The sequence below is a fragment of the Vipera ursinii genome (assembly GCF_947247035.1).
Source record: "Vipera ursinii genome assembly, chromosome: 1".
Classification (NCBI taxonomy): domain Eukaryota; kingdom Metazoa; phylum Chordata; class Lepidosauria; order Squamata; family Viperidae; genus Vipera; species Vipera ursinii.
In genome coordinates, this window is record NC_139512.1 from 10044616 (window position 1) to 10057222 (window position 12607).

Here is a 12607-nt window from a genome sequence, read left to right on the forward strand (position 1 = left end):
CAATTCCCTCTCCGTCTCTCTCAGATCTTTGGAAACTGCGCTTGGTAGATGCTCAGAGGCAACGTGTGACGTAGTTTCTCCTCCACTGAGGTGCCCCTAATACATTATAGGCAGGAGGTGGTAGAGTGAATATTCTGAGCCTATTTAAACTCCAGTCCTTATTGTTATGAGCTGATGCCGTTGCCTCGTCGTTGTTTTAATTGGTGTTTTGGCCTGGAACGATATTAGAAGCAGAATATAAAGCTCCTTACAATCACCTTGAGCAAAATGCTCAAGTAACAGGCCATTTCTAAGATTTTGATAGTGCTGCATGCAGCTTAGGAAGCCTATCTCATTTTATCTCTTGAGTTACGGATTCCAAGATTGTTTGTTTGCACCTTCAAAGGTTATTCTGGAAATTGGAGGATTGTAGAGACCAACTAGGATGATAACGGTGTTGGCTAAACTTGAAGGAGAAATGATCATTTACAGACCACCCTGTAAATTGTAGATAACAATCACCAGACTAGTAAAGGGAAGATCAGAAAGCAGGGCTAAAATCTGAATAACAGAGAACCATGTCTTTGAATAACACGGTCTCCTCATGCCTCCTTTGGAAAGTACATCTTTAAATCAATTAGCAGATGGAATTGCACAACTAACCCCTTGTTCTTAATTAATTTAGGGGTAATTTATGTTGACAGTTAAATTGGGCTAGCAAACCTTTCAGAGTTCTCTTCACTTCCTCATGTGGCCTAGCTGAGGGAAGAGATTCTCAATCATTCCTCGTTCAATAAGGTTACAAGAAATAAAGCACCAAATTATCGCCGGTTCCTTCACAAGCTGGACAACGGAGTCCTCCACGCACAGCATACGGTGACATCACAACAACCAAACAAAACAATTTGTGGCCAGAGTTGGTCATTGGCTAGCGTGGGATCTAAGGGGTCGTGTGCTGGCAGTTGAATACGTCACCCTGTCTAGTAGATTTCCAAGCGTTCGCTTCTCTTTGTATTTTCTTGTGCTGAATCCCAACAAAGTAAATATGTAATTTCCATTTAGTGTAAAGCTCAGGGGAAAATATTCTCCAGCCTTCTCCCATAAAACAATAGGAAGAGAGTTCCTTGGTTCTGCATTCACTTGGTTGTGAACTAACAATCCGGCGCTGATAAACAATTTGGCTGCGAAAATATAGATATTTCAACCAAACTGTTTTGTTTTAATCATTGATAAACAACGACGTAGTGGAGACTTTGGCGCTATGCTCAGGAATTTATACTTCTTTTTTTTAATAACACCAGAACGGCTTAAAATACTTTGCTTGCTGTCTTTTATTAATGCCATCTTGAGCAGTAATTGTACAAGCACAATAATTATCTGCTCATTTGGGGACAATCTCTTGTTTTTGAAAATAACCCTTTTGTTTTAAATAACATAAAACGGAAGAGTGAGGGAGGTAGACAGCCGATTCAAAAATGTGATCAATAAAAAACACACCCGCACAGACTGTTAATGTGCCGTTTAAAAGAGAGAAATAAATCTCTCTATCTTTATAGGTTGTATTATTGCTAAAAACAACAAGGGACTGCTCCTTTGGGAGAGGCTAATGGGACAGAGAAGATTCTCACCTCCAGGTTGCCCATCATCTGAGTTTTTAAATTTAATTTTTAACTTTTTATTCTATTTTGATGTTTTTTTTGTACTTTTAAACCTTCATTGTATCGTCAGCTGCCCAGAGTCTCTGCACAGGTAGTCCTTGACTTATGACCACAATTGAACCCAACCTTTCTGTTGCTAAGCAAGACGGTCGTTAAGTGAGTTTTGCCCCACTTTACGACCTTTCTTGCCAGAATTGTTCAGTGAATCCTTGCAGCTGTTAAGTTAGTAACATGGCTGTGAAGTGAATGTGGCTTCTGCATTGACTTTGCTGGTCAGAAAGATGCAAAAGGGGATGTGACCTGACCACCACCCCGGGACACTGCAACCGTCACAAGTCAGTTGCCAAGCATCTCAATTTTGGTCACATGACTGTGGGGGGATGCTGCAATGCTTGCAAGTATGAAAAACGGTCATCAGTCAATTGTTTCAGCGCCGTTGCAAATTCAAACGGCCACTAGAAAGAGCACAGAGAAGAGCAACAAGGATGATTAGGGGGCTGGAAGCTAAAACTTATAAATAACGGTTGCTGGAATTGGGAATGTCCAGTTTAATGAAGAGAAGGACGAGGGGTGACAGGATAGCAGCCTTCCAGTATCTCAGGGGCTGCCCCAAAGAAGAGGGAGTCAAGCTATTCTCCAAAGCGCCTGAAGGCAGGACAAGAAGCAACGGATGGAAACTAACCAAGGAGAGAAGCAACTTAGAACTAAGGAGAAACTTCCTGACAGTCAGAACAATTAACCAGTGGAACAACCTGCCTCCAGAAGTGGTGAAAGCTCCAACATTGAAAGTTTTAAGAAGAGAGTGGACAGCCATTTGTCTGAAATGGTATAGGGTTTCCTGCCTGAGCAGGGGGTTGGACTAGATGACCTCCAAGGTCCCTTCCAACTTTATTATTATTATTATTACAACTAAATTATTATTGCAACTAAATTTCATTTTTGATGTGTGTCATTGTGCCCACAGTAAACAAATGACAATAAGAGCTTATCTTATCTTATCTTATCTTACCTTACCTTACCTTACCTTACCTTACCTTACCTTACCTTACCTTACCTTACCTTACCTTACCTTACCTTATCTTATCTTATCTTATCTTATCTTATCTTATCTTATCTTATCTTATCTTATCTTATCTTATCTCACTAAATGAACTGTTGTAAGTTGAGGACTTCACTGTATTAGTGAGACAGGTGGCATAGAAATTCAGTAAATAAATAAATAAGGTTTTAACTTAAAGCAGTGGGCCCCAACGGTTTGGCCACCAGGGACCAGTTCCATGGAGAGATGTTTGCCCTTGGATAAGAGGGGGTGTGCTTTTGTGTGCTGCTTTGCATCCTACGCATGCCCCAGTTTCTAGCATGCCACGGACCGGCAGTGGTCCGTGGACTGGGGGCTGGGGAATCCCTGACTTAAAGACTTCCAAAATTGCAGGTTTCGTAGTAATATCTGTAGCAAGGGGTCTGTCCACAAGTCTTAAGCTCGCCACATTTGGAGACCCCCCTGATCTGTAGTACAGAGAATAAAAACTTAAGGTGCGAAACATTCATTCTTTTCTTATGAACAGTGGCAAGATAAGATGACTTAAAAATAAAAAAACGCATGAAAGGGATTTCGTTGCAGTTCTAGCTGAACAGGGTTGGGACTTGGCTTTTGTATGGAAATGATTTACAAATTACTGTAAAGCCATTAGATGCAAAACAATGGAGGGTATGGAATGCAGATTGGCAAGTCTTCAGTTCCCTCTTGAAGAGTTCAAACATAAGACCCCTGGCACTGAAATCATTTCAAAAACTCTGGGGAAAAATGGAATCCTATTGAAAGTAAAGTGCATGCTTTCTGAAGCTATTGTGTGGGAAAATGTCAGTATTTGTGAATATATGAGTAACAAAGATGATTAGAGGAGTGGAGGCTAAAACATATAAGGAATGGTTGCGGGAATTGGGTATGTCTAGTTTAATGAAGAGAAGGACGATGGGGGGATATGATAGCCGTCTTCCAGTATCTCAGGGGCTGCCCCAAAGAAGAGGGAGTCAAGCTATTCTCCAAAGCACCCGAAGGCAAGACAAGAAGCAACGGATGGAAACTAATCAAGGAGAGAAGCAACCTAGAACTAAGGAGAAACTTCCTGTCCATGAGAACAATTAACCAGTGGAACAACCTGACTCCAGAAGCTGTGAATACTCAAACAGTGGAAGACTTTAAGAGGAGATTGGACATCCATTTGTCTGAAATGGTATAGGGCAGGGGTGTCAAACTCAATTTCATTGAGGGCCGCATCAGCATTGCGGTTGCCCTCAGGGGGCCAGGTGGGTATGGCCAGGGTGGGCGTGGCCTACTGGGTGGGCGTGGCCATCTCTACATCGTTCGCATCAAGGGTGCCTATGGGGGCCTGGGCAGGAGTGGGACAGATCTGAGGGTCTCTGGCGGGAGGAGGGTCTCTGGGCCAGGGCCAAGGCAGTGGGGACCGTTCCCTCGCTGTTCCCAGGATGGCTTCGCGGGCCACATGGAACCACTTCGCGGGCCGGATCTGGCCCCCGGGCCTTGTGTTTGACATGTCTGGTATAGGGTTTCCTGCCTGAACAGGGGGTTGGACTAGATGGCCTCCAAGATCTCTTCCTCCTCCTCCATTATTATTATTATTATTATTATTATTAGTATTAGTATTAGTATTAGTATTAGTATTAGTATTAGTATTAGTATTATTATTGTGTTAAGAGGGTTGGGAAAACCTTTGCATATTTGGGGATTGGCAGGATTTCATTTATTGAGAAATAGTTTGGTCTAGTCTAGTGGACAAGGCACCAGAATAGAACCCAGGAGCTGGTGAATTCTAGCACCACCTTAGGCATGAAAGGTGGCTGGGTGACCTTGGGCCAATCACCAGGAGACTGTGAGTTCTAGTCCCACTGTAGGCATGAAGAGATAAAAACGGGTCCAAATGTGGATGCATCTTTGAAACTTCAAAACCAGGGGCCCAAAGACGCTTTTTCAAGAGACAACTGGAGTTTCTTTGCTTTTCCTTAAAGATAACAACAACAACAACAACAACAACAACAATAATAATGGAAGGGACCTTGGAGATAATAATAATAATAATAATAATAATAATAATAATAATAATAATAATAATAATAATAATAATAAGAAGAAGAAGAAGAAGAAGAAGAAGAAGAAGAAGAAGAAGTTGGAAGGGACCTTGGAGGTCATCTAGTCCAACCCCCTGCTCAGGCAGGAAACCCTATACCATTTCAGACAAATGCCTGTCCAGTCTCTTATTAAAGATGCTTCACTTCTTGTCCAAGAAGATAAGAAGAACTCATCAGTTAGAACTGAAGAAGCTTCTTGGATGAGTGGCGAAATATCTTCAAGGAAAAAGAAACTGCAGTTGTCTCTTGAAACAGCACCTTTGGGACCTGATTGACCGAGAATCTCCACAGACATTTGAAACTGGAACATAAGTATCTTTGGGGGAGGTTGTCCATAGTTTTGAACATTTGCTAAACGACGGTCGTAAGTGGAGGACTCTCTGCAAATGGCAGGTCTTCCGTAGTATACTCAGATTGGGAGCTGTAATCATCCCCTGAAATGTTTTCAGGGGTTTTCAGCCCTGGTTTCGGGTGCTTTGGGGAAGGGTCTTCTCAACCAACAGTAAGTTTTATGGAATTTTCTCGATTTGCACCTTCTTTGTGTCTTTTAAGAAAATGCTAAATCTTTCGAGCTTTTCCCCTGGTTTCCCTGGATATTTTACAATGGTGGTTCTAGATTTCAAAGCCCTCTATTGCTGTTGTTTATCATTGGTCGTTTTCCTGCTTTTCAAGGAAATCTTAACGTTTTGCTGCTGATGTTTCCCCTGATTTACCGTACATTTGCTCATTTGACTGGGATCAAGCAGAAGGGATAAATAAATAAATATGTAAAAATAAATAAATAAAAAGGAATACGAACTAAAGCAAATCGCAGCACTGGGAAAACAAAAGCTGCTGATTTGTGAGGCTTTTGGTTTGTTTGCCATGAATTGCAAAACAGTTTTAAGGATTCCGGGTGACAGCTGCTGAACTGTGAAAGGGAGGACACAGCCTCCCTTGCTAATTCCCAGTAATCACACTGGGGTGCTGTGGGGCTCTGAAATTCGGTTGAGGAAGTCAGGGATTAAGCCTTAATGCAAAAAAAAAAAAAAATGTTGGACCAGCTTGAAGCAACAGGCTATATTTACTCATTATGACAAACTGCGCAGACCGACAATTGAAAGAATTTTTATTTTTATCCTCGTTGGTTGGCAAGATCAGCTGAACGCATTTAAACTAGGATTTCACCCTAGAGAGCACCCATGGGTTATATGCAACAGAACTGAGCTAGCTTAGTGTTTCTCAACCTTTGTTGTGATTCAGGGTCAGCCTGTGGGTTCGGCAGTTGGGTCGGACGACTCAGAGGAGGAGGAGGGGGGTGTTGAAGAGCTTGCTGATGAGAGCCCTCAGCCAGGCCCCTCACACCTGGTCACGACGGAGACCCAGCTGTGTGAGCCTGACAGCGTGGATGAAGATGACCCACAGCTGGCCCTGTTCAAGGACGCCTGACGCAGGAGGCAGTCAATCAGGAGTAAACAGAGGAAGGCAATGGGGCACCTCGGAAGGAGGCAGAGAGAAGCCACGCCCTGAACTGTATTTAAGGGGGAATGCGTGGGAGGGCTGGTTTGCTGAAGGCAACCGCTTGAAAAGCTCCTGTTTCTTGGTTCGTGTCTTGTTTATTTTTGTATCAATAAATTTGGCAGGCTTAATTCCAGCCTCTTGCCTTCTTGTAAAAGGGGTTGTCCCTGCCTTTTCTGCAGGGCCGGTAGCAGGCTGGTACCGAACAACCTTGGCCATCATAAGATTGGTGGACTTCAACTCCCAGAATTCCCTAGCCACTCTGCTGGAAGTTGAAATCTACACATCCTGACTGGTGAACTCTGGGAGTTGAAGTCCACCTGTCTTAAAGTTGCCAAGGTTGAGAAACACTGAACTAGATGCTTGAAGGTTAAAGCTATTTTTCCCAATCTTGTACACGTCAGCTGTATTGAACTCTAAGGAAGGAATATTGTGTGTGTTTGCCTCCTTGAGTTCTTTATAAAAATAAAGCCAGAATATAAAATAAAATAAATAATAAATCCAGTTTGAGGCCACCCCTTAAAACGGATCTCTACAACTCAAAATGAATTATAAACTGCCCACAGTCATTGAAGGAGATAGGCGGCTATAGGAAGTGAATGAATGAATGAATCAAATAAAGAAAATACTAGAAGTGATCAATTATTAGGATTGATCATAGCAACTGTCTCCAATTGGGTTGAGATTGCAAACTCCCTAGCCAATGTGGCTGAAGCTTGAATTAGTGGGGATTATAACTGCAAACAACAACAACAACAACAACAACAACAACAACAACAACAACCCCCAGGATAAAACCTAGGACAGGGGTAGGCAAACTTGGCTCTTTTTATGACTCGTGGACTTCAACTCCCAGAATTCCTGAGTCAGCATGGCTCAGCTTGGAAACCTCTCCCTTCCCCCTCAGCATGGCTGGCTCAGGAATTCTGGGAGTTGAAGTCCACGAGTCATAAAAGAGCCAAGTTTGCCTACCCCTGTCCTAGGAGAGGTTGCTTCCTGGAGAACCCGCTTAGTTCAGACAGGGGAGTTAAGCAGATCATCCTCCAAAGGATCACAGGAGGTACATGGAGAAGTGTGGGACCAGATTAGTTCTTCCAACAAAATTAATACCGGTGGATTTATTTTGTATCTTCTTTTTTCCCCCCTTAGTATATGGGTTGTATTGAGATCCTGCGATCAATGAGATCTTTGGATTTTAACACCCGGACGCAAGTCACCAAGTAGGTACCCCTTGTCTATCTTCTTCTTTCTTTCTCCTCTGGTTCTTGGTGTTCTCTGTTCTTGTCTCTCCCTGCAGATGTTTCTGTCAAGGTTCCGACTGACGAACCCAACCAAGCAAGCGCCCCCTGAGACGATCCAATCTCTTAATGCCAAACTCAATAGGTTTTGAGTGCATCATTTTGGCACGATTGCAAGCTAAAGCAAGCTTTGGCAACCGCCCTCCCAATCCCTATAGTAAAAGTGTAAAATTCCCCCTCCTTCTCCATTTTAGTCCTATCACGTTGCCCAATTAGGTGTTAAAATATTGTTATGAGAAAGTGTCTCAGAGTTTGGCCAGACATCTGGTGCACTGTCCTTGGTTCTTACGGTCTGATGTCTTGATCTCTGGAGCCGGCATTCCATTCCATTCCACTCCATTCCACTCCATTCCACTCCACTCCACTCCACTCCACTCCACTCCACTCCACTCCACTCCACTCCATTCCATTCCATTCCATTCCATTCCACTCCACTCCACTCCATTCCATTCCCCTTCCCTCCCCCCAACTTCATTGGCAAACTGAGAAGCAATAATTGTTGCAACAGCAAAGGACACTTCGAACTGAGCAGGTTAGGTAACCTCATTGGCACTTGAAAGAGTTGAATTCACTGGCTGCTTAGATGTGTTCACTTTCCTACCAGCCTCAACAGTTTCTACCAATATAGGTAGGTAGTCCTCGACTTACAACCATTTGTTTAGTGACTGTTCGAAGTTACAATGGCATTGGAAAAAGTGACTTTTGACTGTTTTTCACCCTTTTGACCGTTGCAACATCCCCATGGCCATGTGATAAAAATTCGGATGCTTGGCAAATGATTCATATTTATGACGGTTGCAGTGTCCCGGGGTCATGTCATCCTCTTTTGCGACCTTCTGGCAAGCAAAGTCAACAGGGAAGTTGGATTCACTTAACAATCGTGTCACTAACTTAAAAACTGCAGTGATTCACTTAACAACTGGGGCAAGAATGGGGCACGACTGTGGTAAAACGGGGCAAAACTCATTTAGCAACCGTCTCCCTTAGAAATGTTGGGCTATGTCATTGTCATAAGTCAAGGACTACCTGTAATAGATAATATATGTAGTTCAGGATTGAACTCATGGTTCTTGAGGTCCTCTGAACATCTGCATGTGTTCCTTTATCAGGCTGGGTGACATTATCTGTGCATGGGGAAGTGAATGTGCTGATTGTTTACAAGCAGCTCTCAACTTACAACCACAATTCCCACTGCTAAGCAAGGTGGATAAGTGAGTTGCACCTGATTTTATAGAATCACCGAATCAAGGGCTGGAAGGGAACTTGAAGGTCTTCTAGTCCAACCTCCTGCCCAGGGCAGGAGTTCTTATACCATCCCAGACAAATGGTTGGCCAAATCTTCCCTCGAAACCCTTCAGAGCACCCACAAACGTTTTGATCTTTTTAGAAATCTTTTTTGCCACCATTGGTATGCAAATCACAGTAGTTGTCTTGAAGGAAAAGTCTTCATCGTGGTTCAGTCCAAGCCGGGAGTAAACAACATGGCGACTGCTTTAGAAAGAAGGTTGCAGTTTATTGAAGAGAGAGTCAGACAGGAAGATGGCTCTGGAAGAAAAAAAGAGAGAGTGAGCACATGTAGGGAGTGGGTTTTTATACCCTCTGGAGCCTTTTTTTTGGGAGTTGTTTCCTGTTCCTGTTTGAGGCTTTGTATTTCCTGTGTCATGTATTTTGACCTGAGTCCCTTTGGCATCTGTGGGTTAATCCTATTATGTCCTGTCTTAGAGTTTGGGTGGGCTATGTAGATTTTAGGTGTCTTTGTCTTCCTAAGCTTCTAGTTGGAGGGCTATAACCTTCCTGAATGGATTATCACATCTGCATTTCTACAGAGTTGGTTTCCGCTTGGGGGAGGGAGACTTCGGGCTATTAAGAAAAACTGTGCATGCTTTTCTGCCTCTTTTAGGAAATATATTTTTCTTCCCTTTTAATATGCCCTTCTCTGGTGTGTGTGTGTGTGTGTGTGTGTGTGTGTGTGTGTGTGTGACTTTCCACAGTTGTTAAGTGAATCACATGGGCATTAAGTGAATCTAACTTCCCCCATTGACTTTGCGTTTCTGAAGCTGGCTGGGAAAGTCGCCAAAGGGGATCACATGACCCCAGGAGAGTGCAACTGGCATAAATACATGCCAGTTGCCAAACCTCCAAATTTTGATCAGGTGACAATGGGGATGTTGCAACAGGGGGAAAACTGGCCACAACTCACTTTTTTCAATGGCGTTTTTTTTAAAAGGTTTTTTTTTATTTTTTCCCCATACGTTCAGTAGTATTTATTCAAATAACGTGCTGTCTGAGTTTACATTCGCTAATACATATTTAATTCCTAATCCTTTATTCTTTTCTCTAGCCATCGATAAAATAAGTCCCAAGTTTGATAATATACCGTTTCTTCTTTTTCTTTCAGTCTCAGTCTATCCATCTCCGCGCATTCTAATATTTTTTTTGTAATTATTTCTTCACCTGATGGTATTCCTTCATTTTTCCAACATTAAGCAAATATAATTCTTGCCGCTGTTGTAATATGCAAAGTCAAATATATGCTTTGTTTACCGGTCTTTTCTGGCATTATACATAATTAAAAAAAGTTCAGGTTTAAAATCTACGTGTTCTCCCAACATCTTTTCTAGCCAGGCATGTATCTTTTCCCAATAACTCTTTGCTTTGGCACATGTCCACCAAACATGGTAATAAGTGCCTGACTTCTGTTTGCATTTCCAACATCTATCTGACATGTTTTTAAACATTTTTGCTAGTCTTGCTGGTGGCACGCTGGCTGAGTGGAATTCTGGGAGTTGAAGTCCACAAGTCATAAAAGGGCCAAGTTTGAAGACCCCTGAGCTAGAACATAAAGAGTTGGAAGGGATACCTGGGAGGTCATCTAGCCCAACCCCCTTCTCAAGCAGGAGAGTCTATACCAGGGGTCTTCAAACGTGGCCCTTTTATGACTTGTGGACTTCTACTCCCAGAATTCCTCAGCCAGAAGGTGAAATGAATACCTTTCTTAAGCTTCTAAGATACCTGATTAGAATACAGTTCTTTATTAGCCAAGTGTGGTTGGACACAGACAAGGAATTTGTCTCCAGTGCATAAGCCAGGGGTCTTCCAACTTGGCCCTTTTATGACTTGTGGACTTCAGCACCCAGAGTTCCTCAGCCAGCGTGACTGGCTGAGGAATTCTGGGAGTTGAAGTCCACAAGTCATGTGGAAGACCCCTGCTCTAACTTAATGGCCAGTTTTTTCTTGCTAGCTTTATTATCACAAGAGTCAGTTAGCCAATTGTGGGAAAGATTTTGTTTGTCAGAGAATGAAGAGAGCTGCTGTCACCTTCTGGTGTCACGGGTGAGCCTCTTCTGAATCTTCCCACTCAGATGCCCCAAATTTGGTTAGATCATTAAGGGGAGGGTTGAAGGGGGTGTGACAGATTAAACAACAACCTCATAGGTGGGAAAGACCAATATGGAGCCATTGGTGGTAGGTGGGAGATTTTTAAAGGGTAAATCACTGAGAGCTTATGCCAGGGGCCTTCAAACCAGTCATAAAAGGGCCAAATTGGAAGACCCCTGGCCTATGCACTGGAGACAAATTCCTTGTGTGTGTGTCCAACCACACTTGGCCAATAAAGAACTATATTCTAATCAGGTATCTTAGAAGCTTAAGAAAGGTATTCGTTTCACCTTCTGCATATTTGAAACTCCAAATTGTCCACAATGGATTCAAAATTCCACCTGCTGACATAATTTACTTGGGGAGTGCTGTGGAAGAAAAATGGGGCCTACAAGGCTGTAGGTTGCTTGCCCCGAGGAGAGATGGACAAATAGATTGCCCTGCATGAGTTAGCTTCCTCATGTCCCAAAAAAGGAGAATATTTGTAGTTCAGGGTTGAAATGAAGGGTCCTTGGTGCTCTCTGAGCTTGCTTGTTTTCTGGCAGACATTTCATGACCCAAACTAGGTAACATCAGACTAGCACTGATGATTTACCTAGTTTGGGTAATGAAATGCCTGCAAGAAATCAAGCAAGCTCAGAGAGCATCAAAGACCCCCCTTGTTCCATATGTCCCTTAAAATAACAGCCTCCTTTTCGTAATTAGCTCCTTTATATCCCTTAAGAACTGTCTCCTTTCCATAATTACTTTCCTTATGTCATTTAAGAAGACAGCCTCTTTTCAATAAGATACTAGCTTTTTTTGAAATGGGAAGATAATTTGTCATGTTGTCTTTTCAGTTTGCAGCCAGAAGTCCCAGCATCTTTGCCTGAGAAAAGATTGGGAAGCAGATGGATGCTACTGGCATCCTGACATTGCTATGCAACATAACCTGGTTAATTAGATGGGTGAAACTATTAAGAGGTATATTTGTAGCAAATCCGTAGGGTGGTTAGCTTTCAGATAATTGGGATAATGTTTTTGGGCTTCAGTGTGAACTTTTGGAGAAATGTTATAATATGAGTCATTTGCAAAATAGGTCTAGAGGACCAAAACTAGCTAAGTCAAGTTCTGACTAAGATTTTTTCTTCTTCTGTAATTAATATCCATTCCTGAAATTATCTTTGCTGCAGGGAAGCCATCAACCGACTGTACGAGACAGTCCCAGGAGTCAGAGGGAACTGGAAGAAAAAGGTGAGTTTGTTTGGATCACTCCAGCCCCCCCCCCCCAGTACACATGAGTAAAGAGTAAAGGAATCTCTGCGGATTTTACTCCGATGTTGTTGTTATTAGTTGCGAAGTCGTGACCGACCCATCGCGACCCCATGGACAACGTTCCTCCGGGCCTTCCTGTCCTCTACCATCTTCTGGAGTCCATTTAAGCTCACGCCCACTGCTTCAGTGGCTCCATCCAGCCACCTCATTCTCTGTGGTCCCCTTCTTCTATTGCCCTCAAGCTTTCCCAGCATTAGGCTCTTCTCCAGTGAGTCCTTCCTTCTCATTAGGTGGCCAAAGGATTTGAGTTTCAGTCACTGCCAACTCTAGGGGCCATTGAGTCAGTGCTGTCCAAAGACATTTCCGTGGTTACGTGGCCAGCACAGTGTCATGGAG

The 12607-nt window shown here is 43.0% G+C and overlaps 1 protein-coding gene across 1 annotated transcript in view; it reads left to right on the forward strand.

The window, feature by feature from the left end:
• SHC2 (SHC adaptor protein 2) overlaps positions 1–12607 on the forward strand; it is a 46964-nt gene that overhangs the window by 793 nt on the left and 33564 nt on the right. Inside the window, exons 2-3 of the mRNA XM_083364311.1 lie at positions 7431–7501; positions 12130–12190. Of these exons, the coding sequence (XP_083220437.1) occupies positions 7431–7501; positions 12130–12190 (132 nt within the window). The remainder of the gene's footprint in view (positions 1–7430; positions 7502–12129; positions 12191–12607) is intronic.